This window comes from Laccaria bicolor, genomic scaffold (assembly GCF_000143565.1).
Source record: "Laccaria bicolor S238N-H82 LACBIscaffold_50 genomic scaffold, whole genome shotgun sequence".
Classification (NCBI taxonomy): domain Eukaryota; kingdom Fungi; phylum Basidiomycota; class Agaricomycetes; order Agaricales; family Hydnangiaceae; genus Laccaria; species Laccaria bicolor.
This window is the reverse complement of record NW_001889921.1, coordinates 250103-276572: the sequence shown is the minus strand read 5'-3', so window position 1 is coordinate 276572 and position 26470 is coordinate 250103. Positions and strand designations below refer to the sequence as shown.

The window sequence follows — 26470 nt, the reverse complement described above, 5'->3', positions numbered from 1 at the left end:
ATGATCACGACATCGGCCACTCAAATTCGGACGCTTGGTTTTACGGTTGTAGTTGTAGTGTCATCTTCTTGATGTCGGTAAGCGCTCACATTGTCTAAGGCGAATGCTTACACCGTGGGTTCAATTATGTTCGGCGGCGTTCCACCCCAAAAACATCGATAAAAACAAGCATTATATCCAAACGATACCAGTTGCAATTGAACTACTGAAAAAAACATACAGAACCGCGGTATTTGCCTGTTATGACGGTGTGCCAGCTGACCCCGGGGAAGCATTTTATCGTCTACCACTGGCCTCCGGCGTCACATTTATAATATTTAGATTGATTATTACATGAAAATCAAACGACTTGCTTTGTTTCCACTGTCACTACTTCTTTTTTGTTATCCTCATCCGAATTCCTGCTATCCCGACTCGAGTGACTGTCGATGGTTCGCACAGGCCCGGTGAACCAGTGGACACCCCCATACTTCGGGAGGTAATACCAAAGAATAGAGACAGCCAGAACACCGCCGAGGACAACAATAGTGTAATTCATATCCGCAACGCCTGGATGGGGGGTGCTCGGGAAAAGGAAAACAATCGACATGAAAATCATGAATAGCACGGCAATGACTGCAACTGGGAAACCCTGTGACATGCTTAACTCAAGCGACAAGGAATTCCGTGAAGAATATGGCTTACAAATACTCCGAGATTGTATGGACCAGGAATAAAGTCGTTGTTGCCGAGAAATCTGCAGGAGATGGGTATTGTGTATGCGATATAGAGAGACGTGATAGATGTCGTAAAAACAGCACCGATGGCCTGATCTCCCGCGAAGGAAAGCAAGCCTAATAGAGTTGACAAGAAGGCCACGAACCAAACCGTATGAACGGGGGTATTCGTGGAGCGGTTTATGCGGTACAACCAGCCTGAAAATGGAAGACCTAATTATAGCAATCATATCGTCAGTCTTCTTCCATATCAGCAAAATCTCTTTACCTCCGTCACGACTAAAAGCAAAGGTCTGCCGGCTGCTTGCCAACAACTGCGATGTACTAGTCAGACATCGCGAAATATAGTCTAAATTCATCAAACTTACCACGCTAGAGCCCATCATGTACCTCGAAGAAAAAGTCAAAACAACGTTCGAGTATTATGGGGGAAAGAGTCTCACTGAGCGAGCACAATCATCGACCACAAAGTTAGAGTTCCTTTCTGACCGAGACTGTTGGCTAAGATATGCGCCATGGGCTGGGGGCTGTTTGCGATTGCCGTTAAATCATTGCCCATGCAGAACGCCAACGATAGATTGACGGCTGAACAGAAAATCAATCGATTTTCTCTTCAATGCGGAACAAGACTGACCCAATCCGAGGACAGCGGAAACCACAATAGAACCCACAATAGCCCACGGAACAGCTGTCGCTGCATTTGACGCCTCTTCGCTGAGATGGACGGTTCCATCAAAGGAACCTAGAACCGGCAATGAATTATGGAAATGAGATATGTCCGTCTGGCTTACAAATTGTCCAAAGTGGCGCCAAAAAGCTCAGAATGAATGCATAACCATTCGACCATCCGTGAACTAGAGAACAACATATTAGAATGGCAACCGAATTTAAGGTGGTGAAAATTAACAGTTCTGAAAATCCCACAGGGCCACTTTTGCTGGATTTCTGAATTCGGATGGAGTCGCAGCAGGCAGTGCGATGATCACAGCTAGGGATAGTCTGGGGGTAAAGTGAGTTCAACGGTGCCGATGGAACAATTAAAAGTCTAACAAGACATTCAGGATGATATAAACGGTTTGAAGGCGAGCTAAGAGTGCCGTTCCTAGAGAACAAACAACTCCGTGTGAGAGAACAATGGCTGCGTAGAGGGCACTGCACAAGTAGTCGTAAGTTCATCTTGGCCAATATATAATAAATACCTGGCTTACTACAGTTGCACTGCTGAAGGCTCAAATGCTCCGTTGGAGCCAATCGTGGCAGCCGCCATTATTTGAACAGCACATCCCCAGTCAATTGAGGCAACTCCGGCAACTGAGCCAACCGTATTTGAGTCTGATGCATCTTTGTGAACAGGGATTATTCGTTTAGTAGATATTCACCTACATCCAACGATCCAACAGAGGAGAGTCTTCCAACGTGGAGACGCAAGGGAATAAGTCCAGAAATACAGCTGGTCATAATTGGTAAGAATGGCGGCTCAAACTGATTAGCGGAACGCACCCCTCCAGATGTCGGCGCAGCAGAACCCAACTCCGCCACTGCCATTCCAACGAATACTATAAATAGGCTTGCAACCGACCACTGTATCAACGCCCAGCCCAAATAACTTAAGAGCATAACCAAGTGCATGGGCGGGTTACGTACACCCCAAACCATTGTGGGACCCCCTCCGTTCGCTACCGCAAAGACAAGTACCGAAGACATGGAGGGGATAAGGCCGATAATCGAAAAAGCGACTCCAAAAACCTAGGCGGGATGAATGAAGCAGAGGGTGAAGATAAGAAATGTCACTCACCTCAAGTGGCGAAAATTCCCGCTTAAGTTCTTGTTTGTAGCCCAGAGTCGCCAACAGCTTTTCGTCGTTCTGTGCAATGTCGCGCAAGGGATCGTTCATTTCGAGGCAAATTTGTGAGGGTGGCGGAGACGTGATGGTTTGGAGTGCCGGTCAAGGGGCTTTCTTCAACCGCCATAGGATGTTCTTGTATAGTTCGGCACGCTGATACCGTGGTACGGCATGACCTCATACCCTTGAGGAGGAAGAGGAAGGGAAGTAATAGATTCGCACAAATGCCGACTTCTTCCCCATCCAGTACGAACCAGGGGGCCTCAAAAGTTCGCAGTCCTCGAAAGCTCGCAAATCAGCGGCTCAATCCTTCAACCCCCCCCCCCATCCGACGGTCGCCAGACGGCGGGTGGGTCATTGCAAGTGACCTGCCTAACGTATAAGGTGCGAGGTAACAACTTCCACCAGCTGGCCATTTCAATTTTGTATCGAAATCAATCTGGAACAGGCCGCAACATTTGGGAGAAACTGTCAGAACGAAGTTAATCACACATCTCCAACCATGCCTTCATGATCACGAACCATGAATGGGAGAGAGGAACCGAGAACTCGGAAGAGTTGATTTCCACTTCGATGGTAACTCCTCCGTAACTCTCTGAATCACACGATTCACCGGAAAAACCCGCCGTAAATAAGTATAGAAGTCAAGGCTTCTAACATGCCCGGAGGATTCCGAGTTTGCCAAAGATTCTTGTAGTCAAGCTTGCAGTAATAAAATTTAAACCAAACCGACAGAACATTGATAGACTTTTGTATCGTGCATTTCTCGCAAGCGCATAACTATAGCATGACAGTAAAGGACCAAGAGCATTGATAAGGAAAGACGGCATTGGTGGATGATAGTGGCAGCTGAGGAGCAATGAGAGCCTCGGAATCGACCTGAGAGGTTGAGTACGGTGTGAGTCCGCCGTGACGCGTGACGCAATGTATGTAAGGTCACGGGAACAATCATACATGTCAGGTTCATGTTCATCGTTCCTTCAAGTTCACGCCTTCATCTTCATCTACGCAGGCTCTTGGACTAATGGACACTATTCAGGCGGCTCATACTCGTTTGTTCTGTGTAACGGACGCCTCGGCCTTCGTGGTGTCAAGATAATCCGATTTCGATGGTGCTCAGCACTGCTCTCCCAAGCTTTTTGCACCCTGAAGGCCATCATTTCAAGTGCGATGATTCATCAATATTGGTTGATTGAAAGCGCACGTCAACAGTAACATCTTTCTTAGCTTGGTCCAATATCCATAAAGAAGTCAGAAGATTCCCCTCACTATGGTCGCTGAGGTTCGGTCGCTCTTACAAGTGCTGGCACTTTTCCAGTGGAATTGTTGCCAAACTTCGACCTATTTTCTGGCTTCCCCCAGCCCCACAGAGAACATGTGCATCAACGGAGTTTGTGGTTCTGATGCAAGGTTGCATCTTAGGCCTTTGGCAGACCGTATCTCCACCACCCCAACCCCTTATCTTGGCCCTATTCAGAATGACCCATCGACCTCCTATCGTCCGCACCTGACGCACCTGAAGAACACAATAACAACTCTATCGCTGATGGGAACCTTCGCGCCGGGCCTTTTTACTCGAGCACTAAACGCAAACCACAGAAATTTGCCGGCGATCCTCACTCCCTAACACGGCCGTATATGGCAGGTTTGGGTTCCACTTGCAGTATTCAACCTGATCAAAAGTGCTATGATGGTGTTCCTTTGCGTCACTCGAACGTGACTTTTCGCCTGCGATTACGTCCCCTTGGAACGGATGACGCGGGCTTGTGAGACGCCGACTCGACTCCGAAACTCTTTGTCCGCACAAACAACAGCTCAACACAGCGTTCTGCTTCCTCAAATGTCCCATCGTGGAATCCTTGGCGGTCTGGCCCATACCCCATTCAACGCTCTGCATTCCTTTGAATCCAAAGTTTTCGGTCTTTTGAATGGCCATCATCACATCCCCCTTCCTATCTAATGTCAAATACTTGGCCAGTTCATGGGCCAACAAGTATTCCCTTCCATCCTGATCAAGAACGAAGTTCTGTTTTCTAACTTCCGACTGCGTATCAGATAAGTGGTCAAAGCGAAATTAATCAAGCCATGCTCTTCCTTCCCTGCTCTCACGTTCCCACATCATGAACTGGCCGTCATTACTCATCACGATTGAAGGGTTGTTGCATCGCCGACATTTCAAGACCGAAGGAGCCCACTGGTGATTGGTGCTGGTCCACCTTCGGGCCCCGATTGTAGTCCTTGTGCACGCACGCGGCTAAAATGGTTCCTACTTTCAAGATCTTAATTCACGAGGGAACAGTCTGCGTTGCTCCGTTGCTGACTTCAATGCAATAAGGCTTGACGGACATAGCCGTGCTTTCGCCTCAACGGCTCTTTTCACAGGCTTACAAGCTTCAGCTTCGGAAACCTGCTCGATCCCTGATTTGAATCGAATCTTCAACACGTTTAACGTCCGTCCCCCCATCTCCACAAATAGTCGTCGCGCCTTACACGAATCGAATACTCTGGGTCGTGCATATTGTGGGAGTGACATTTCGCTTGGCGAGCACGAGAAGGAAAGCAGCAGACTAGCTATCAGTGGTGATAACGGTCACCGGTCGCCCTTGATCTTCTCAGGTGCCAATCACTATTTGATTATAACAACCGGTGTTATCAGGGTAAGCATGCTGTTAAGCTCGCCTATACGCTCCACAATGCCGAGCAAAGACTTGGTTCACTACCAAATTTTGCTTCGGACTTCTGCCGTTCGGAGCATGAGTCTTCCTTTGTGGTCAACTCCCACTTGAATCTTCGGGAGGGCTGGGATACTGTCCTCCGACCGTTTGGCGCTCAAAACTCCCTCGGAATTTGGAAGAATATTCATTTTCTCTTGCATTTCTCAGGCTGTCACGCTCTTCCAAGAAGTTTCGGTGTATCGCTCACACGAACTGTGACTGTTCTTCATCCAGTTCTCAAAGAGTCGTTATCTGCAAGCTATGTGAGTATACAAGTTCAAAAGCGAAAAGGCGGTGGAAAACGCGAAATTTTTGGACTGTTGAGGCAACGGGCCATTGCCAACGGCTGTATGTGTTATTATCCAGGACAACGGAGTCATTTGAATTCGTTGGCCTCCACGGTCGCTGTATGGCTCAGCCCTGGTTTCTCCCCTTGGGTCACTGTCCTTGTATACGCTAGTACGTTGGCGGAACCTACTTACCAGATTATAGACCGCTCCAAAGTGCTAAATCTGCATTTGATTATCCTGAACAATGGGTGGGCGTAGCGGCTGATAGATACGGTCGGCCAGGGTCTATCACAGGTTCTCCAATGGGTTTGGGGCGTCATGATCACACACCTCGAGGGTGATAGGTAGGCTTTTCCGGCGTCCCCTTGATACACCCCTCAATCCTCCCTGGATGTGCTCTTGAACGCAGCCCTACGCAGCCCCTCATAAATATAGAAGCCATACCTCTGCTGAATGCCCCCCCCACGATGTCTTCTGCCATGGAATATGATACGATCGTCTTCGGCCTGGCTGCTACAAAGGTATGTCACTTCTATTAATTTGCAGTCATACCGATTGACATGATTTAACAAAGTATACAACTGGCATGTGGCTCGTCGCATGATAGCGTGAAACGAGAAAAGTTGATATCTGGTCTAACAGTGGCATCAGCGACTATTTTGGTGTGGGACATCATCGTGACGGTAGATCAAGAGGTAAGGCCTTCCGCATTCTGGATCAGCCTTTCTCTTATAATCTCTCTTCAAGGTTTCGATGGTGTGGAGTGCGAAGTTATCTCTGGGCACAACACTTTTTTTCTGCGTGTGTATTTTGTCAAGCTCCGTCAGAAGAGACCGGTTAATTTCTGCTCAGAATCGGTATCTGCCCATCTGCATGTTTGTCCTTGAACTTACTTGTACGGATATTATCATCTGGAGCCCACGCTACTAACGATCCAGGCATTTGAAGCACAACTTTCTTACGCGCCCAGTGAAAAAGTTCAATTTCTCTTCATCAAATCAAAACAATATTCTCATATTGCCTTTTTTTTTTCCAGTTGTATGCAATGTCACTGGCCTTAAAGGACGCTCACGCCAACCCCTTTATAACAGTTGTAGTCAACGCATGCTTTATTCAACGATATTAGGTATATCGTCAGCTGCAGTTGTTCAATGTTGGCATCATTTTTCCTTCCTCTATTCTTTCTCTTACGGAAAATCTCTTCAAGGTGTACTCGTTACGCGAACACACGCCCTCTATCAACAACGATGGCTGACAATTTTTCTGGGGATCTTGGGATTTGTGCGTTCCTCACTCCACCCCTTTTATTACCGGCTGACCCTCCCCTATAGCTTTCAATATCTAGTGCATTTATCCTTTTCTCCCTCGTGTTTCGATTCGAAACATGTAAGCGACACCCCGATTTTCCCGTATTGTGCCAATCTTTTACAGCTAATATCAGTCACTCCCGCTAGCACTTTTGGCTTACGTGGTTGTATCCTGGGTTGCACTAATGGAATATGCAAGTCCATGTTGATTGGGTTTTGGATACCGTTTGTTTTATTCGAAACAAGTGAGCATTCAAGTTTCATTCATCAAAATTATCGTGACATGATTTTCCACCTACCAGTCATCTTTGGACTCACAGGATGGAAAACATACAAATCTTGTGAGCTGATCATTGCCTTCTCCGAGTTTCCATCTTTAATTTATATGGCTCTCTCAGTGAATTCATCTGCTAGATTTTCACGATTCCCATCGGTCATTACGATTTTATTTCGCGATGGCAAGTTTCTGTTGCAAATACAGTATAACTTGACTAACATTTTCTATGAAGGGTTGGTGTATTACATTGGTAGGACCTGGCTTTCATGTCTTTCCATGACACCCCTTACACTGGTGCACTTTAACAGTGATGATGTGTATGCGATATTTCACCATTGTTCCAACCATGACTCAAGAATTTCTCACAGCTCTGTCTGTTTGCAACTTTCTAATATGGATTGCGGATCCATATGCCTCATACCTTGCGGTCGGGTAAGCAATAACAGTTGTAAAATCCATGATTTTTTCTAATTGGGTTCAAAGCTTTTTCCAAAGCCTCCAAGCGATACTGTGTTCGAGGTTTGCGTCCCCGTTGATATTTTCTCAATCATTTTTCACCATCCTTTTGAAGATTGCTTTTGAACATCAGGGGGATATTTCATGAAAGCAATGATAGAAGCGAAATCGATATATCGTTAAGTCTGCAATCGGACCATTATGGATCGCGCATACGAAGCAGCGAGAATAGAGCGATATCTCCGCCGATGTAATTCAGTGGTTATTGATTATCCTCACAGGACATTTACTGACTGTAGAAACGAAAATATAATATCTGTAGAACGGAAGGGACATTACACTTCTCGTCGAGTTCAAGGACACTGGCAGGAATAAATGTTTTGCAGACCTGATATGATCTTGATCGCTTCGAAGTCAGCGAGGCGAGACGAATATGGGCTTGTTCAAACTAAGCCTCTCAAACGTCAGCGCTCCAGCTGCAACACAAGCCCGCCGTCGTTGCCGCCATTCTACTATCGGGCCGTTCTACATCAATTGATCACAGATCCCGTGATCGGCGGGATTACTTCTCAATCCCAAGCTACGATAACGATGAGTCGGATGACAACAGCCGCCCTCAAATTCAAACCTCACCAACCTGGCAAGCTTTCCATCAGCCGAAACGCATCCCACTCATGCGCCTACTGCTTCGCAACAAAGAAACCAGGGGAAGACCCGTTCCCCGTATGCGCGGGCTGTAAAGCCGTCCGATACTGCGTACGTCGACCGAGGTCCTCGTCGTGTCTTTGTTCAGACCAATTGATGAATCACCCCAAAGAATCGCGAGCACCAAAAAGCAGATTGGAAAGCGCACAAAACATTCTGCCAAAACCAAAAAAACGCCTCAGAAATTCTCGCGCGGATCGAAGCGCCCGGGTCCTCCGGCCTTTCCCCCGTCCAAGAAATCCAACAACGTCTCCAAGATTGGTCAGGCGTACATCTCTACTCAATCCACGAAGCGATCGTCTCAGCCGTCCAGCTTGCGGGACCCCAATTCAACATTGAGAAGGGGTACATACGCATTAGGGTTGGCGAACGCACGAATAACGATGGGAACCCTGCTACAGCGTTTTTTATCAAGAATGTGATGTTATCGACTGACCCAGAGTCGATGAAGATAACGGCGAGGGATGCGGATATGCATCATGTGTACCCTGATAATTTTATTCGTGCGGAGATTCAGCGTATGCGCCCGTATTTGAAAGATACGATGGCGAGGCGGGCGGGTAGCATGAGGCAGGGGGAGGAGTTCATTGGGTATATCAATGTGATAAGTAAGTGACTCCCTTGCCAAAACGCTACGTTATTTTGCGTCTCAGCTTTTCATTCCACAGCCGAGGGAATCCCGCTGTTTCCTATCGCACAATCGATTCCGGCCTACCGATGGAATGAACCAGATGTGGAATGGTGTCTCACACTGAAGCAAGCAGTTGATACGGGACTGGTATATCGTAAAGTTGACGAGCCAAGGGGAAGTTTTTGGGCACCTGGAAAAATGGTTAAGAAGAAAACAAACTGGGTATGGGTACAGCGAGAGACATAGCAGCTATTTCACTTCTCTTGAATTCGCGCACCAGCCACTACTCAATACCCTACCATGTGCGTAGGTCACTGCCGACCTCGTCTCGATGGAAAGTTGGTCGCATAGGGCATAGGCGACTAAGCCTCTCAAGCCTTCCCTTTGATGATCGTTGCACATTTCAATAACAGTTTCGGAATGACATTTGACACGAACACACTGCTGCGTGCCCTACCCGAAGTCGTATGTTTACTGTAAACCTAGAGATCAACATGACGGTCAACCCGACGGCGACGGGGAGCTTGGACTTGGACCACATGGGTATAGCCCTCGTCGTTCGTGAATAGCTGGTCGAGGACGTGCCAATTAGTCTGTTCAAATCCAGCCAAGACACTTGGTGGCATGGTCAGGTTAAGTTGCGAGCAAATTTTCCTCATTTAGTGCATCTATGATTACTGTGACCCATGATGGATGAGACCGTGAAGGAGGTGTGCAATGGGAGGGTTGATACCTATTGTTAAGACAGCCAGCGATACACGATCTATGACGAGTACAACTCCTTCAACTCCAAGCTTATGCAATCGGATGGTCAGAATCAACCAAGGATACGCGACTACAAAACTCACCCAGCTCCTCCCGAAGAGGCCTCAGCTCGTCAACATACGCCTGATACTGCGCTTTGTTCGCCACCTTCTCCTTGATTCCCTCAAAGACCCGAACAGCGGTAGCATAGTCATTGACGCGCCTCGCAACCCTAATAGCAGCCTCTACAACAGAAGCAGACGGCACTAGATCCTGTGCAAAGCAGTTATTGAGGCCCCGTTGAACTTCGAAGAGGTCTTCTGCGTTCGTTTTGGAAGAAATTGACCTAGCGCTGCAAGAACGACTCAAATGACTCCTGGACATGTAAGCTCGCTGGACGGACAAGGAGGGTGGTCCGTGCGGCTGTGGCGACGAGTGAGGGGCGGGCAGAGGCGCGGAGGACGGAGGAGCATCTGAGCACGCATTTTTGGGGGGTGATGAACAGGCAAAACAGAGGCAAGGAATTGTTCGGGTTGTCGGGATTATCCGGTTACTGTAGTAAAATCAGAAGACATTGCATAACAAATACAAAGTCCGTTCAGGGGCAACCGCTGCCAACCACGAAAAGCCCTGTAGACACCTATGCGGATTCCTAAGAATTCTTTCACGTAAAATCTGGACAGCAGTCAAATTCAACGCGTACGTGGCTTTTAAAACAAAATGAATGTCCGTTTACATCGTTGATATGAACCCTGAAAGACCAGACGTGTTGACCTCGACTTGGGATCGATCGATCACCACAGCAAATCGACAGCAAACCCGTAGGAAATGGGAGATTTGACCCCTTCTCTTTATTCTGTAGACTTGCGCCCTCGGAGTCATCGGCTTTCTTCAACATATTCTTGATATATTTTTCAGTGCATCCGAGATAGTACAGCTTTCACTTTCCAACAGGACGCCACCCAGCGCCCACCGCCATCAGATACCATTGACTCCTTGATTTCTAACAGTTTAAAACCGTTAGAAGGGTTTTCTTATCTATCATATATATTTGCATTATAAATTCGATATCTTCGCGACTAAGGGTGATCTTTACCACTGTCTTTGTCATTGAAAGTTGCCCGTCGATTGCCGCAACCCTGGCGGGTCGATTTTGTAAGTCTCAAGTACCCAATTTTTAAAGAATCCTGCGGATTTAACCCCATTCCACATGTTCCAGGTGCAGCTACGGGGACCAGCGGCACGGACAACGGGTATTTGGTAAGTACTACCTTGCCAAAAACATTTCTTACAGCATTAGATCGCTTAAACGCTACGCAAAAATAATCCTTTGATACAGCAAGCGATATCATTAGGACTGCGGTCATTCAAGATGTGAAGCGCCGATAGTTGTTAACGCAAATAATAGATGAAACCCGAGGCTTGGAGTTCCGGTATTCGGTAACGGTGATTAAATCATAATGCGCGCGCAGAGACACGAATACGCATTACTTATTTCAAACCGCAGGAAATAAGTCGATCTGGTCGTATACGCTATGAAGCGCTGATTTGTTAATGGAGATATAGTTGAGACCGAAATGTCCATTCCGTAGGTAGAGCGCCACTTCAAAGACCTTTCTGAACAGCAATGGATGCGCCGATCCATTAGAAAGTTGTTAGAAAGCACTAATACGCACTATTTCAGAGTTTAGGCGATGTAGAGCTCCGGTCGTGGAAGTTATGAGCGCCCATGAGAGTTAAGCGCTCGCCACTCACCAATGTAGCACCTCCAAAATAAAAATCTGTATTCGAAGTAAAACCCCAGTCCAGACGTCTGGATTTCTTGCGTTGGTTTCAATCAGACTTCCGGCGGATAAATTGAAGTATCTTATTTTAATATATGAAGGAATCCAGCTTGAGGCGAACCTGTGATCCAAAAGTAGCGCAAACATGTGGAGGTCGAAATGGAATCTTGATCCGGCTAGCCTGGTTGTACTCAGTTGTACTCGCAATCTTGCCGTCTTTAGGCACGTCATACGCCATCCGCTTTACCTCCCAATCCTATGCAATGGCCGTACATACAGACGGAGCCTCAGGGTGTACTCCAGCCTCCGGCGCAGCCCGCAAAAATTCTCTCTCTTCCCCGTCCGGAAATCTTCAGGGTCTGTGTATCAGGGATACCCTTCAGAAAATGCCACGCAGTGTCATCAGAAAGCGTCGACTCGATCTTACACACAGCGTATGGTGTTTTCTTGTATTTTTGAACTGGTTTTTCGCCTCCAAATATGATCTTTACCGCTGTTTTGGTCATATGAAACGTGGAAGTTGCCAACGAAACGTGAAAGTTGCCAACGAATGCCGCAATCATGACCTGTCGACTTTGTCGACTTTATCAGCTTGGAAGATCTGTTCTAAAGACTGCTACGGATTCAGCACACATCCGTGTATGCTCCGGGTACAGGTTACTGGGACCAGCCGGACTTGCAACGGGCATCCGGCAAGTACAGCGCAATACAAAATCGTTCAGAACAGCATTCAATATGCTTACTTACCATGAGATGCTAGTATGCATTTTTCTAGACAGCAATCGAGATAGCACCGTTCTGGTAGTTCAAGGCATGAACGTTTGAACCGCCGAGATCATGACAAAAATTAAGCGCTCAGATTGAGGACACTCACGGTAAGGTCGGACGAACCAGTCACTTGTAGAATAAAAATTTGTACGTGCTCAAAGCACAATTCAATCTAGTCGTTTGACTTTTCTGTTGTTGGTTTCGGGCTAACCTCGGCTGGATAAGCACAAGATAAACACGGGCGCTGAATATTTGAATTTTGAAGCCTTTGAATTTTCCAAATTACCTACAAAATAAAATGGGGTACTTGTGTTGCTGACCACTTGTTTTATTCCATACCAATATCTTTTTGCGTACTAACTTTGTAAAGAATGAGTGATGAGAATGATACGTGATCCAAAAATAGAAGCAACACGTGAGTGTGGAATCAAATTTTGATCCGACTCATCTCTCTCCTCCGCCAATGTACTCAGTACTGGTCAAGCTCTACTTGCGGTCGCGTTTCGAGGCGAGTCATACACCACTCAATTGTACCTCGAAGTCCTACACAAATTTTTCCACATACTCCGACTACAAGGCGTAATCCGCTTATCGGGGACCTTCAAGCCGAAGCCCGGCGTCAAAATTCTCTGTTCCTCCTCGTTCTCATCCTCCGTCCCGATGTCCTGCAGATCCTCATGATCCGTCAAGTAAACCAGTGCGCATTTTTATCAGCAACTCTATTGCAGGGGCAACGTCCTACACGGGCTTAAGGGCAAATGCACAGCCTCAGCCGTCGGTCGAATTCCCAAAGCGTCATTTCAGCACTGCTTCGGAGGCACTGGTCATGGCACTCACCAAAGCATACTCCTCTATTGACCCTCTCATTGATCACTGTTTTGGTGTGTCCAGGCTTGTCTGTCTTGTTACCATTTTGTGCGATGACCATCACTTTCAGATAGCCGCTTATCACCCTTGTTTGATTGCGGTGTATAACTGGATGGTAACGAGTCGACAATGCACATCACCTCCATTGTCGTATCAACAAAATTCACTTTCCGGGACATATTGTTCGGTGACGCCTCACTTTCGTTACCCACTCCATATATTTTCCGTCGCGATGGCCTACTTATGGGTATGATCGGCACCGAAAGCTGTATCGCGTCCTGAAAGCTGGATACTTGCCAACCTGTCTCGAAATCGGAAGCATGCGTACGTCTGAGACCTTCACAGCTGCGCTTCAGAAGGCTCGTTTGGTTCGTCTCTTGTCCAGAGCTACGATCCTTATCAAGACGGCTCTTGTGATGTTTTCTAGAAATCGACGAAAAGGGTAATCTATAAGGGCGTCTCATGACTCGTTTCGACTATTTACTGCGTCCATCTGATGACTCGTCAGTTGTCACTTCTCTAGTGTACACAATTTCCAAAAGTTGAAACCTCGGGTCTGGCGCTCACTGATCGTAGGCTTGACATTCTGATACCTGCTCAGAATTCTTGGATCTTTCTGCATTATTTGGTACGACTCCGGCTTTGGAAAATCTGTAACGCCGCCCCATTTGGATTACCTCTACCGAGCTCTCCTTCCCCGAGTGAATTATCTGTCATCCTGGCGGTCATTTCGTACACTAAAGCTATGTTCAAGGCCTAGATCCAGTTTTCGCGATCCTCCATGTTGCGTATTTCTATTCCGACAGCATGGTCGATAGACTTGGATCAAGCTTTGTTTATCGCATCACAAACACTTTGAGAACCCAAATCTCCTGTGGCCTTCTCGCCCTTGGGACCTTTGGGACCTGTCATTTTCTGGATTTGTACAACTGTCAACGGGGATTAAGTATCTTCGCAGCGCCTCTACACTGGACCCGCTTTTTTTTGGGGAAGGATGCAGTGACTCAAAATCCCTCAGAACTGCCCCTGAATTAGTTGAACAGCAATCACTTCAGTTGGTCTTTCAATCGTCCTGGATATCTGGCCTTCGCGTATTGGATGGTCCGGTTCTTCTGAGAGTCCCATTGAATGCTCCGGGTAGGGCTCATTCCGTCCCGAACCTCATGTATCGCACGGCTAAGTATGGCTGTGATGTCGGGATGTTCACACGTCGGCGCCAATCTTAACACTCCCGATACTAAGGAACACCGGTTCCCTCGGAAAATCTCTGACATCGGAGAAAAACGCAGGGGAGAGCTGAGAACAACAGCAAATGCCCTCAGCGGTTGCGATGAGGAGCAAAACATATCTATTTTCGATCACTGTGGGATCTTGTCGATTTGCAATCTCGGCTGCCGCTTATTGAAAGTGTTGAAGAGGCGACTGGTGACGTGTGATGATGGAGGTTAAGTAAGTTCATTTCCTCCGTGTGGTGACTCAGGCGGTGTCGACATAGCCAAATATACACTCAATACACTGCCACAGCCCGCCATCACTATGGCCATAAAACGTGGTCATAAACGATCATCCTTGCTCAAATCCCCACAACAACCACACCCAGTTTCGACAACTCAGCTTTCCATCCCATCTCGTAAACTCTTATATCCAAAACGCGACACAGATGCAGGGCAACTATCAGATGAACAACACGGCGTACGACTACTCCATGTCGGCGATGTCATCCACTTCTCTATATTCAATGTCTGGAAAGTCTGGGGAGGAGCCAGTAGCGGGCCCATCGTCTCTCGTCCATCGACGACGCTCATCGGCGGGAAGTGGATCGAGAAAGCGAAGCCCCGACTCCCTAATCTCCCCCGACGCCCCTACGCAGCCAAGGAAATACACAACTCCTTCCGCGACATCCAAAAAAGAGGTCCCCGCCTTCTTTGCGAAGCGTTACCCCCTTCAGGGATCTGACGAAGAGGAAGACGAACTCACGGAGGAGCCACCAGCCGCAAACGCCACGGATCAGGAGAAAATCGAGTGGCGCCGCCGCCAAAACACACTCGCCGCACGGAGGAGCAGAAAGAGGAAGCTTCTGCAGCAGCAGCATTTGGAAGAGATGGTCGAACGTCTCACCAGGGAGAAAGAGGTCTGGCGGACACGAGCGCTGACGCTCAGGCAGCTCCTTCATTCCCATGGCATCCTTTGCCCCGACTTCAAGGACTAACAGCGCAACCTGAAGTCGCTGCAGATGAGGTTGAACGTAATCTCTACTCAACTATAGCACCCGGCACGGCTTTCGAATTCATCAAACCTTTGATTCTCTTGTTGGTGCTTTCTATTAGCGTGGACCGCAGATTTTGCTTGTAAGTCGCCACCACTATTGTCGTCTCACCTCCAGGCTAATCTAACTCTGTACTCAGTTCTAAATCAATCATGTCAAATTGATGAGCCGGCGCGCTGCCGACGCGATTTGCTGGCGTCGATAGCAAATTCTTACTGTGCTCCCATCACGCCCCGCTTTACATCACGGTCATATCCTCTCATCGTACTCTGCGCTTTCTATGTATCATCGAACAATTGTAGATTTTGTAGCATCATGGACGGTTTTCACCGCAATATACCCGCTCGGTTTTGAACTCGTTTATCTATTCTGCGGGAAATTCTTCCTTACCATCTTGCCTCTCAGACGAGATCTGAGATTGAGGTTAAACTCGAAGCCGGCGGAAGGCAGGACGGTAAATAAGCCAGCCCAAACGATCTTGACGTGGACTTGCATACAAAATTCATGTCCGACACTGTCACTACAACACATACGGGATAACAACCTTTCCGATCAACCCTCATCAAGATTGAGTCAAGCGTATTTTCAGACCACATTCAGACAATTCCTAAAAAATCAAGGTTCCCGGTTCGAGGATGACAATGGTAACCTGGCCAAAAAATAGAGATCATTGAATCTGCTGAAATTATCGATCATCCTGTAAAAGGTTTATCATAGCCGATCCTTTGTTTGGGTTTGAGAGTATCGCACCGCTTTAAGAGGCCGAAGAGGTCCCATTCCGTGGTAGGCCTAGATATCTAGGGCATTTCTTTATCATTGGTACGTCGAGAAAACGATTTTCATGATCGATTGATTGTATACACCCTAGCTCCCTGACATACTCCTGTCGTCGACGGTCGTATATTGGTTACCGGGTAAGATTATATGGTTTGACGATCTTAAATACCAGAAAGACAAATATGATATTTTGGCTGAGATCTACGCAGTCCCCGTCAGTCTCCGCTTCGCTGTGAGTGTTTGAAGTCCTGTCCTAAAGAATTCCACAGTCGCTTCGTCCATTCCTTCCAGAGGGCTATGTTCTTTCCATACCCATTTCGACTTTACTTTGACCATCACACCCTGCTTGACCTTCCCGTTAATAGTGCGAAAGACAATCCCCTCTCTACTCCAAAGCCTCATCTCGTTTTGCCAGTTCTCTGGGCTAACAAGCGTGTTGATATCAGAAAAAGTTAGCGTTAAAGGAAAAATCCATTGATACGCTTCAACTTGATCTGGAAAGAAGAAACTTTACACCCTAGAAACTCGGAATATGAAGCACAGCTTACAGAGGCACATGAGGAGCCCAAGGTATCCCTCTGCTCCACGTTCTTTTTCTTCGAAACGTTCCGCAGCAGGGCGCATTGCTGTCAGTTGTCTTCCGTAGGATTCGTGATCGCCCGGAATAGGCATATCTACAAAGTCTGCAGACTCGACAAAAAACGCTCTGGCCGGGTTTCCCCTGTCGGATTTTGCCAAGTCAGACTTTCCCAAAAGGACTAGCGCAAACTTTTCACGAAAGTCGAAAGATGGAGAGTGGCTAATGGCAGTGGCTAGGATTTGCCTGAACACGGGTGTATGGAGGCGGACGAAGTCTTCGATGTTTCTTAGGAGTGTTTCTATAGCGGGGCCATTGGGTTGATTAGCGATTGTGTGTCGAACTTCTTGGCCTATTTTGCATGATTCTTTGTGATATTTCCAATGGGCGATCTGACACTGGCGGCTCTACGAGAGATGAGTATGTCTGAAGCTTTCGTGGAAAGAGAGCTAACACAATAGCGTAGACCTTGACACGCTCCGCAAACTGATAAAGCAGGAGAACCGGGTTTTCTGTAATTTCCGCAATTGGCGCATCCTTCTGGGGTATTTGAGCTGAAGGCGATCTTTGTCGATTGAGATTTGAATGTTGTCCTTGATTCCATGAATCAACTCGAAGGAAGAAGTGGCGTCGTCTTTGAAACGACCTGGAGAGCGCTGGAAGAGTACACCATCAGGCCAAGCGCATTGTTCTTGTTAACCTTTAAGAAGAGGCATCACGTGGGCTGTTAGTAGTACAGGGTAAGTAAACGTGTTCTCCTTGTCGACGACGTACTCCATTGCAATCATGAAAAAACTCATCCTGACGTCATCTCAAGGTCATTTCCAGTTAAAATATGGAAATGAGTTTTGGTGTAGAAGTCGGCCTCGTTTCTTGAATTCTTCAGCAATGGAGGGACAGGGAGGGACTCGTGACTTTGATGAGAGGGCTATCGATCCCATCAGCCTTTCGGCAGAAGCCGCGTGCATTTGGGGGATCCAGGTACTTCGGCGTCAAATGCGACATACAAAGGATCCATGGATCCGTGTGCCCGACATACCGCAGTAACCCAGTCTCCAGGATGCCATCGATGGTATCTATCTCGATTTTAATTCTCACTTCCTACCCCTGGGCCCAGTTGGAAAATTCTGGTATTTCTCTCAGCGTCCCGGCCAAACAAGCTAAATATGGAGGAAGCGCCTTTGAGTTTATATGGACGTTGGACTGTAGCTCGTTGGAGGCGCCTCCGCCCTCTGAACAACAATACGAAAAGGGTTTCTTTCCGAGATGCCTGTTGGGTGCCTGCACCAAGCCTGCGCTAACGGCACTTTTTCGATATTTTTCTAGGGACGGTAAACCGGAATGATAAGTAGGAGGTTTCAGTCTCGAAAGATGGAGGAGGACACTAGTGAGCACAGTGGGTTGGCCCAAGCTCCGGAGCCCGATGGTTTGCAGCACATTTCATTTTTTATGGGCCGGGGCACTTGTTTATCTTATCTTATCAATCTTATCAAATCCACATACACAGCATTTGTCAAGCATCCGGACACATCTCACCGTTCTCCATCCTTACAATGGACTGCAAGATTTGCGAGTTCAAGCAGCGCCAGTTCTTCTGTCAAACATGTTTGAAAACTCAGTAAGTCTTCAAAGAATCTAAGTACTCAACTTACTAACCCACTTTCATAGTCTTCGCGATTTCCAACACCAAACACAGCACTTCGCCGCAGACCGCGACGAGCAAGTTTTAAAAGCATCCAAAGCCCTGGAAACGATCCAAGCCGCTCGACTATTCAGGGCCCACGTGGCAGATTGTCAGAGCAGACTCGAAGAAGTCATGGCGGGTCTTGCGCAGCTGAGGAAAGAGAATGACAAAAGTGAGCAAAGTACCTGATATCCGTAGCAGCGAGCCTTCTCATATCGTTTGGAACTAGAAAGAGATCGTCTCAGAGCCTTAAGAGAATCACTCGCCACTCGTCGTCGGTCATTATCTGCGGCGAAGCTTCAGCCAGCACGACATTCACCAGCCCCAGGTCTCTCACACCTAACGCAACGTGAGACGCAAGAACTCAATGCGTTATCTATGACGATTGCCCGTGCTCGGTCTGGGTTGGTGCAAGAGTTGGTGGAAGTGTTCAACGTCGTTGAGGTGGGAGGTCGACCCCCGATAGGTGGAAAAGCTGGGACAAAGGGTGAATGGACCATTGGAGATCTCATCCTACCCGTTCCAGGAGATATTCGCAGTATGTTTTTTCTTCTGTAGTTTCTTTCTTACTCTCATTTCTGGACAGGATACCCCCCAGACCACATCAACGCCGTCATCACACACACCATTCATTTCCTCTCCTTACTGACATTCTACCTCGGTGTCAAACTCCCTTTCGAATTCGTCTGGACAGGCGGGAAGCTGGGCGTAGGGCAGCCCTGGATCGGCGCCATCATGGGGTCCGAATCAGGCGGTTGGGCAAGGTGGTCCACCAAACACCCTCTGCACCTCTCCTCCTCGCCCAACCCGCCTCAACCCGACGAAACACCACCCACCCCCACCGCGCCGCTCTCCGAATCATACATAGACACAACTCCACCCCCGAACACACCCTCTTCATTCACCACAGCCCTCGCCATGCTTCTATACGATGTCTCGTACCTCGCACACACGCAGAACGTCGATGTACCACTTAGCCAGGCGGGGGACGTGCTGAGTAATCTGTGGAGTGTGTGTTGTAGTGCTGAGCTGGGGCGTCGATCGCATGAGACGACCCCGAGGTTACAGCCGCCTACGGGGCTGGGGTTTCATTTCGATTTCGCACAGCTTTTGCAGGCCACGGCTGCGCATCCGAGGTCGACGAGGGTGATTAGGAGGAAAGCAGGTGGCGTGGGGCATCAGCAAAGGACTGTGGACGTGGTGAAGGAGGAAGAGGAGGGTTGGGATATGGTTGAAGGGGATTCTTTGTAAAATGCAGGGATTCCTGATAGGTCGCATCGATTTTATGTACGAATGACTTTGCATACGGATTACTTTGTGTAGCTATAGTTCAAGTTGTAAAGTGGTTGTATTGCTATCATCGCTTTAAACAATCATGTTGAGGTCTCTATTATTTAAGTGCAGGTCAACTGAAAGGCTTGGCCTTCAAGACACAATACAAGTACATAAATCCGAGACCAATGATGCATTTGACACCGCCGCGTACTGACGAACCTCAAAACAGGGCAGGAAAAAGTTCACGCTGCAGCCTTCTTTGGTGGAATTTTTTTGTGCACTTTTCCGTTGTGCTTTCCGAATTTCTTCAGTGGACTCGGCCGACCTTGCCGAAGATGTGCGTTTGAGAGGCCATAGGCAGACTGGTAAGAGGAGCCTGTGAGCTACCATGCTGCCACCCTGTGTTACGGGTGCTTCACTTCTCCGCGGTTGAGTTGGGGCCGGCCTCTAGACCGTAGTCTGTGAGCTTGAGCGGAATTCAGGGGCATTGACGTCCTCAAGTGGAACCCCGTATTTGGGTGAGTTGGAAGGCAGAGGAGGTAGAGCAAAGGTAGAGAGGACTGAGCCTGACGGCACTCGAAGCCGTCCTGTGGGGGTGGGTTAATTCAAAGGTCTAAAACGCACGTTCCTTACTGCCTGGTCGATGTCATCTTTCTGCGCCTCTATCCGCCATGACGAACGTCTCTGACCGGAAAACAAATCGTCACTCGTGGATTTAACGTTTTGAATTCCGAGCCGCTACACTGCGGTTGACGGGAAGGTTCTCTTCTTTTCATTCCATGATGAGTGCTCGCGTAGAAACGATAAGAGATGCGGCGCCATCTAAAGCAAATCTAAAGAAGAGCATAAATAGGAGTCCCAGGGAGAGGAGAGCTTGCACTACGGTCGCTAAGGAACGAATGCGCAAAATGAGCGCTTTTTGTCAGTGTGAATTCGATGGGGTAGCCTACGAGATTGGCTGGTGGGGTGTTTCGATGGTAAAAGGACGCTTCATGTCGTTCAGGAATATGAGAAGGTGTCCAGGTCACGTCTTCTGTCTTCAAAGCACAGGTTATTTGTCATAGAAAGCGTTTCCAATGACGGCTATCAGATATCACTACATACCGTTCAGTGTAAACCTCCTCTGTACTCATTTTCGGACCCAACTGTCGTGATTACCGGTGAGACCGATAAGGTTGAATGTTGAACAACTTGACTTCTGTGCGGCTGCCAATTCCCGTTCTTACATGCAATGCCCTCTTATTTATGCGCCGAAACCAAAAACTCCGGCTTAACATGTCGAGGGGATGCGTTTTTTGAGGGAGAGATGTTGGTTCGGATGAACAGGTGTTGCATCACGTGCACGCACCTCAACATTTTGCCGCAATCTGAAGTTCCGAACCATCTTCTATCCAACTTCTATCTGTGCTGTGGTGTCTTTTCAACGCACCACCGGTCTTGATTGTCACTGAAAGAATCCTTGGAAAGTTCTTCAAAGCTTCACCGGTCACCCTCTGAGCTGGTTATCTTGCAACCCAACAGCCGGAAGGTTATCCTTGCAATGGAGAATTGATTCAGATCCCAATCAAGTTTATCGAATGGAAGGCAAGTCCTTTAGGCTCCAGCTTCTTCGCTTCCATTCATGGGTCGTGAATGGATCGCCACTTAGCGGTCTTGTCTAGTTTCGTCACGATTCTGCTGATGATTGGGATTCGACCATAGCGATACTGGAATGGTCAGTTATTGCCAAAAATGTCACAGAAGATCCCTCAAAGCTCACACGTCCAGCGGTCAACAATGACTTACCCTCCCTGCGGGTTCACTTTGAATGTGGCAGGTTTGAAGGATCAAACTTCATTTTTGTTTGAGGAAGTTGAAGATGAGTTCCAAGGGTTGTCCAAGGGCCCTCTATTCGCCTCTATTTCGTCCTGGATGAGAAGAAGAATTCGAAAATTGGTCCGATTTCATCACCGAGAAGCCTGAGGTCATGCCGTGCCTACTTAGGCATCCGTTGACGACGGAATGCCGAATCATGCATAAAAGACATCCTATGGCAGTCGAAGGAGGCACATCGACCACTTCGAACCTCTCCCACCTCTCCCACTCTCACAACTTAACCTCCAAATGAAAGGTGCCTTACGCAACGTCACACAAGCCGACGAGGAGCTCTTGGCTACTCTGGGTTACAAACAAGAGTTCAAAAGAGAATTTTCACCGCTTGAGGTGATTGGCAATTCGCGGCTTCAATCTACTGCTTAACCATCCATCCTGCCACCAGATTTTCGGAGTGTCTTTTTCAATTATTGGCCTTCTCCCATCCATGGCTTCCGTACTTTCCTATGCGGTTGTGAACGGAGGGGGTCCCGCCATGGTTTGGGGGGTACGTAACTCGCCCCGGACGATTTATCAATCTGTTATCTTCGTACGCTAAGCTGGGAAACGAAAATAGTGGTCAGTTGCAAGCATATTTACACTGTTCGTCGGGATGGCACTTGCGGAGTTGGGCTCTGCTGCCCCGACATCTGGAGGGGTGCGTTACGCTGATTCGTTTGAGGCATCGATCTCACCTATACTTATCTAGATGTATTTCTGGACCTATTCCTTTGCGTCCCCGCGCTGGAAGAGTCTCCTCTGTTGGATCGTTGGGTGTACGTCGCTATCTACTCAAGTTGACATTCTTGTTCAGACAACGCCGTTAGATTCAAATACGATCGGCTGGGTAGCCGGTGTCGCGTCAATAAACTGGGGATGTGCTGTTCAAATAATGGCGGCTGCCACAATTGGCTCCAACGGAGCATTTGAGCCTTCACCAGCGCAACTATAGTAAGCCAGGTATCCATTAATAAGTTGTCCAAGATAAAACGATTACTCATGCACAGTGCCGTCTACGCGGCCATTGTGCTCTCGCACGGTATTCTTTGTTCTCTGGGAACGGCACTCTTAGCTCGCCTGCAAACCGTTTACATTATCTTGAATGTCTTGTCAGACTTTCAATTGTTCCATCAATAACGTTCAACTAACCTTGCCCTCAGACTACCCCTCGCTGTAATCATCGCCCTACCAGCTGCGACTCCGTCAGAATTTAGAAATTCGGCAAAGGTCGCCCTCTGGGATTTCCAGAACTGTCATTTTTCGCTACTAAGAATTCGGATGCCATACTAATGGGTAGTTCTCTAGCTAACGGATGGTCGGATGGGTATGCATTTATTATGAGCTTCATGTCACCACTTTGGACGATTTGTGAGCGAATTTGACGTTTTTCGTTTCCATAACTCATTACCACCCACAGGCTCCTTTGATGCACCCGTCCATCTTAGCGAAGAGGCGACCAACGCGGCTATAGCTATTCCATGGGCCATTGTGGGTTCTATTGGGGTTTCCGCAGTACTTGGATTGGGTCAGTGTTTCCCCACAAAGACGAAAAATGCACTAATTTTATGCTAGCCGTCAATATATCGCTAGCGTTCTGCATGAGCAGTGATCTAACGGCGATCGTAAGCAACCCCCAGCCAATGGCACATATCATCGTCAATAGCCTCGGACAAAAGGAGCTCTGATTCTGTGGTCGATAGTTGTGTTGGCTCAGTACGCCTTTTTTTCCCCATTCATCAATGTGGTTTTAACCCTAATTTTAATTTCAAGGTACATGATGGGCTCCAGCGCGGTAAGTTCTATAAACTCGACAAAGATTTTGGAATATCTTACTGTTCCTCGAAAGTTATTGGCGAGCAGTCGACAAACGTTTGCTTTTAGTCGTGACGGGGGTAAGGAGATTCAAGAAATTCTTTTGATATGAAACAAGGCTGACACGACATTGTTGCTACAATCAGCCCTTCCATTTTCAGGCTGGTTGTACCGCATAAACAGCTACACGAAGACCCCCATTCATCCGGTTTGGTTTGTGGCCATATCCTCAACTCTACTGGGTTTGCTTTCCTTCACGGGATCTCAGGCCATCGAGGCTGTTTTCTCTATCTCTATCACGGCACTCTATATCGCGTACGCAATACCCATCTCCTGCAGATTTCTCTGCAACGACTTCATTCCTGGTCCATACGATCTTGGAGTATTTGTAAGCCGTATTTTTGACAACATTCCTTGTAGCTTGAGCTAAGCTTGTCACAGAGTTTCCCAGTTGCAGTCATCGCCGTGCTATTTATGATGTTCATGTCAGTCGTTTTCCTTTTCCCTACTACCCCCCATCCAGGTGTTGCGGGTATGAATTACGCTATAGTTGTTCTTGGTGGTGTTCTAGCGCTATCTATTTTATGGTACTACCTTCCGAAGTATGGTGGCGTTCACTGGTTCACAGGGCCTGTCCGAACCATCGATATTCACTCGAGCCAGGATAGCAGGAATGAGGATCAGGAGGGGAAAAACGAAGTAATAGTTGAAATGAAGCAAGTCGTTTGATTCAGGCCACAGCGAGGTTCATGTAGAAATCGAAATAAATATTGGCATTGGTTGGGACAAGGCTTGAGCTACAGCTACCTTTTTTCTCGAACGCGAAACTGTAGCACTAGCAAAACATTCCGAGCTTTGAAACAGTAGTGAAGGTACAGTCATCCACCAGCTAGTGTTACATCAAAAATTGAAAGTTCACTTAAAACATGATGGGGATACACTTTCACTTAAAAATTGTACATTCAATCTTGGTGATGTACATTCTTTGTGTCCTCCAAATTTCGGAGCTCTCAGGTTTGTTTCTGTTGAGTAATTCTGAAAATATTGGTGTAACATTCAGTGGTGGGAGGTTTTCTGCTAAGTACCCCATTTTGAACAAATCACTACATATTTGATGTGAGGAGAGATTCCAGATAAAATTTGTTTCAAAGGAGTATGTTGAATATTGCAAAAGTTATTCAAGGAGCAAAAGTGTAACATTCAGTGGTAGTGTAACACAGGCTGGTGGATGACTGTATATTCGGGCGAAAACAAAAGTGAGGGTATATTCTGGCGAAAAGAAAGCGTCTTTGTATTTCCAGAACCAAAGTCCAACTTCAAACGATACGTCTATGAAAAACCACACAATTCATACTACAGCTAACGCAATGTAACTTAAGGATGGGGGGAAAAAAGGTCAAGCAACTTTCTTCAGTGGAAATGTGTGCGCCTCAAGATCATCCTCTCTCTGCGCGCGTGAGTTGGGGCGGGAGCATCTTTTGTAGGTGGAGGGGGTGGCGCCTTGCCGTCCTTCGGTGGGAGGTTAGATGGCAAAGGGGGAGGCAGAGAGGTAGGAGGCTGCACTGGTCCGTTGACGGGATCTTTGGGTTTGACGGGGGCGTCATCTCTGCGGGCGTGAGTTGGGGCGGGAGCATCTTTTGCGGGTGGAGGGGGTGGCGCCTTGCCGTCCTTCGGTGGGAGGTTAGAAGGCAAAGGGGGAGGCAAAGAGGTAGGAGGCTGGGCTGGCACGTTGACAGGATCTTTGGGTTTGACGGGGGCGTCATCTCTGCGTGCGTGAGTTGGGGCGGGAGCATCTTTTGCGGGTGGAGGAGGTGGCGCCTTGCCGTCCTTCGGTGGGAGGTTAGACGGCAAAGGCGGAGGCAGAGAAGTAGGAGGCTGGGCTGGCACGTTGACGGGATCTTTAGGTTTTACAGGGGCGTCGTCTCTGCGGGCGTGAGTTGGGGCGGGAGGAGGAGGGGGCGCCTTGCCATCCTTTGGGGGAAGCCCGTCCTTGGGAGGGTTGGAAGGTAAGGGGGGAGGAAGAGAACTGGGGGGAGGCTTAGCAGCATCCTTAGGGTCTACGGGGGCGTTATCCCTCCGTGCGTAAGTTGGTACTGGGGCATCCGATGTGGGTGGGTTTGAAGGGGCGGGTTTATTGCCGTTGTCGCCATCCTTCGGCGGGAGTTTCTTCTCCTTGTCCCCCTCTTCAAACTTTTGACCGTCCTTGGGTAAATTAGAAGGAAGGGGGGGAGGAAGGGAAGAGGGGGTAGGGAATTTAGGATCGTCCTGTGGAGGCGGGGCCCCGTTAAGGGGTCCTTTAGCGGGAAGTGCAGCAGGAAGCTGAGGGCTATAAGAATCAATTCTATGATGCCAATCAACATGTTGCTTACTGCTTGGTGGACGTTATCCGGAGAGTAGGGGGTTGTAGCATTGACGGGTCCGTCGGCAACATCGCGAGGGATGATGCCTGCATTAGCGAGTTGCGCAGCGCAAAGAGCGAAAGCGATGAGTGTGTAGAAACGAGAGATTGCCATTTCTTGAATGAGAGCTTGAGAATGAAGTCGTTGGAGGGAGGTGGGCAGTCGGACGTCCCTTTTATACAAATTCTAGTTGATAGCCTCAGTTTGGTCCAATAAAATCCTTCGCATCTTGGGTGCCATTCGACTGCGCAAACGACATAGCTCAGATCCAGAAAACCATGGAGACACGGCGTGCGGAGACCGTTGCAAAAAGTCTTCTACTGCGAGTTTAGTGATGCGACGAGAAAGAGAATAAAAATAGGCACCTTCACCGGAAACAACTCAACCCTTTCAGTGAACGTTCATGTGTCATGTTGAGGTTTATCGCCGCCTTTGGCTGCGGAAGGCGTTGCTGGGAAATAATACTCACCGATGATGGGTTGAGCATTCCAAAGCGAAGAGGGAAAATCTCGGAGGCGAGACAACCCTGAGAGCTGCGGTGATGCGACTGTACACCCTCAAATTTTCAAGCTCGGCGGACTCGAGGCAATTGCTTGCAAACCTAACTTTGACTGGGTGAAGTTGGTTGTTTGAGGGTTTGTAATCAGGGACAATATATAGCGCTATGCATAATTGCAAGTTGGAGTGTGAATTATCTTTGTTCTGTAGGTTACATTTGAAAACCTAA

General features: G+C 47.9%; 9 protein-coding genes across 9 annotated transcripts; 5 read left to right on the top strand and 4 right to left on the bottom strand.

Moving 5' to 3' along the window:
• Positions 1 to 340: 340 nt before the first annotated feature.
• On the bottom strand, positions 341 to 2610 carry LACBIDRAFT_254728 (APC amino acid permease; the record flags this gene model as incomplete). Its single annotated transcript, XM_001887979.1, has 14 exons — positions 341 to 631; positions 685 to 929; positions 985 to 1030; positions 1085 to 1106; positions 1160 to 1301; positions 1351 to 1458; positions 1508 to 1570; positions 1624 to 1715; positions 1767 to 1868; positions 1925 to 2048; positions 2100 to 2166; positions 2217 to 2297; positions 2361 to 2462; positions 2512 to 2610. 14 exons carry the CDS (start codon positions 2608 to 2610, stop codon positions 341 to 343), a joined length of 1584 nt encoding a protein of 527 aa, XP_001888014.1.
• A 2069-nt stretch (positions 2611 to 4679) lies between these two features.
• LACBIDRAFT_333398 (uncharacterized protein) lies at positions 4680 to 6127 on the top strand (the record flags this gene model as incomplete). Its single annotated transcript, XM_001888022.1, has 8 exons — positions 4680 to 4756; positions 4910 to 5216; positions 5261 to 5536; positions 5558 to 5621; positions 5759 to 5811; positions 5846 to 5907; positions 5973 to 6084; positions 6110 to 6127. The coding sequence occupies 8 exons, from the start codon at positions 4680 to 4682 to the stop codon at positions 6125 to 6127; spliced, it is 969 nt and encodes a 322-aa protein (XP_001888057.1).
• Positions 6128 to 6667: 540 nt separating this feature from the next.
• On the top strand, positions 6668 to 7583 carry LACBIDRAFT_312239 (uncharacterized protein; the record flags this gene model as incomplete). The annotated part of the gene is made up of 6 exons (XM_001888021.1): positions 6668 to 6844; positions 6895 to 6949; positions 7005 to 7115; positions 7173 to 7211; positions 7269 to 7328; positions 7516 to 7583. The coding sequence occupies 6 exons, from the start codon at positions 6668 to 6670 to the stop codon at positions 7581 to 7583; spliced, it is 510 nt and encodes a 169-aa protein (XP_001888056.1).
• A 413-nt stretch (positions 7584 to 7996) lies between these two features.
• LACBIDRAFT_312238 (uncharacterized protein) lies at positions 7997 to 9185 on the top strand (the record flags this gene model as incomplete). Its single annotated transcript, XM_001888020.1, has 3 exons — positions 7997 to 8359; positions 8421 to 8916; positions 8977 to 9185. The coding sequence occupies 3 exons, from the start codon at positions 7997 to 7999 to the stop codon at positions 9183 to 9185; spliced, it is 1068 nt and encodes a 355-aa protein (XP_001888055.1).
• A 600-nt stretch (positions 9186 to 9785) lies between these two features.
• LACBIDRAFT_163968 (uncharacterized protein) lies at positions 9786 to 10013 on the bottom strand (the record flags this gene model as incomplete). Its single annotated transcript, XM_001887978.1, has 1 exon — positions 9786 to 10013. A coding segment is annotated over one exon (228 nt), but the record flags the coding sequence as incomplete, so codon positions are not given.
• A 4749-nt stretch (positions 10014 to 14762) lies between these two features.
• Positions 14763 to 15723, top strand: LACBIDRAFT_395214 (ectomycorrhiza-regulated protein; the record flags this gene model as incomplete). Its single annotated transcript, XM_001888019.1, has 2 exons — positions 14763 to 15450; positions 15508 to 15723. One exon carries the CDS (start codon positions 14763 to 14765, stop codon positions 15309 to 15311), a length of 549 nt encoding a protein of 182 aa, XP_001888054.1. The 3' UTR covers positions 15312 to 15450; positions 15508 to 15723.
• Positions 15724 to 16603: 880 nt separating this feature from the next.
• LACBIDRAFT_333395 (uncharacterized protein) lies at positions 16604 to 17522 on the bottom strand (the record flags this gene model as incomplete). The annotated part of the gene is made up of 4 exons (XM_001887977.1): positions 16604 to 16662; positions 16694 to 17074; positions 17177 to 17368; positions 17423 to 17522. 4 exons carry the CDS (start codon positions 17520 to 17522, stop codon positions 16604 to 16606), a joined length of 732 nt encoding a protein of 243 aa, XP_001888012.1.
• Positions 17523 to 18275: 753 nt separating this feature from the next.
• On the top strand, positions 18276 to 19657 carry LACBIDRAFT_333394 (uncharacterized protein; the record flags this gene model as incomplete). The annotated part of the gene is made up of 4 exons (XM_001888018.1): positions 18276 to 18340; positions 18391 to 18578; positions 18636 to 18944; positions 18993 to 19657. The coding sequence occupies 4 exons, from the start codon at positions 18276 to 18278 to the stop codon at positions 19655 to 19657; spliced, it is 1227 nt and encodes a 408-aa protein (XP_001888053.1).
• Positions 19658 to 24550: 4893 nt separating this feature from the next.
• On the bottom strand, positions 24551 to 25877 carry LACBIDRAFT_295604 (uncharacterized protein). The gene is made up of 2 exons (XM_001887976.1): positions 25714 to 25877; positions 24551 to 25663 (listed from the first exon to the last, which is right to left on the bottom strand). Exons 1-2 carry the CDS (start codon positions 25855 to 25857, stop codon positions 24755 to 24757), a joined length of 1053 nt encoding a protein of 350 aa, XP_001888011.1. The 5' UTR covers positions 25858 to 25877; the 3' UTR covers positions 24551 to 24754.
• Positions 25878 to 26470: the final 593 nt, after the last annotated feature.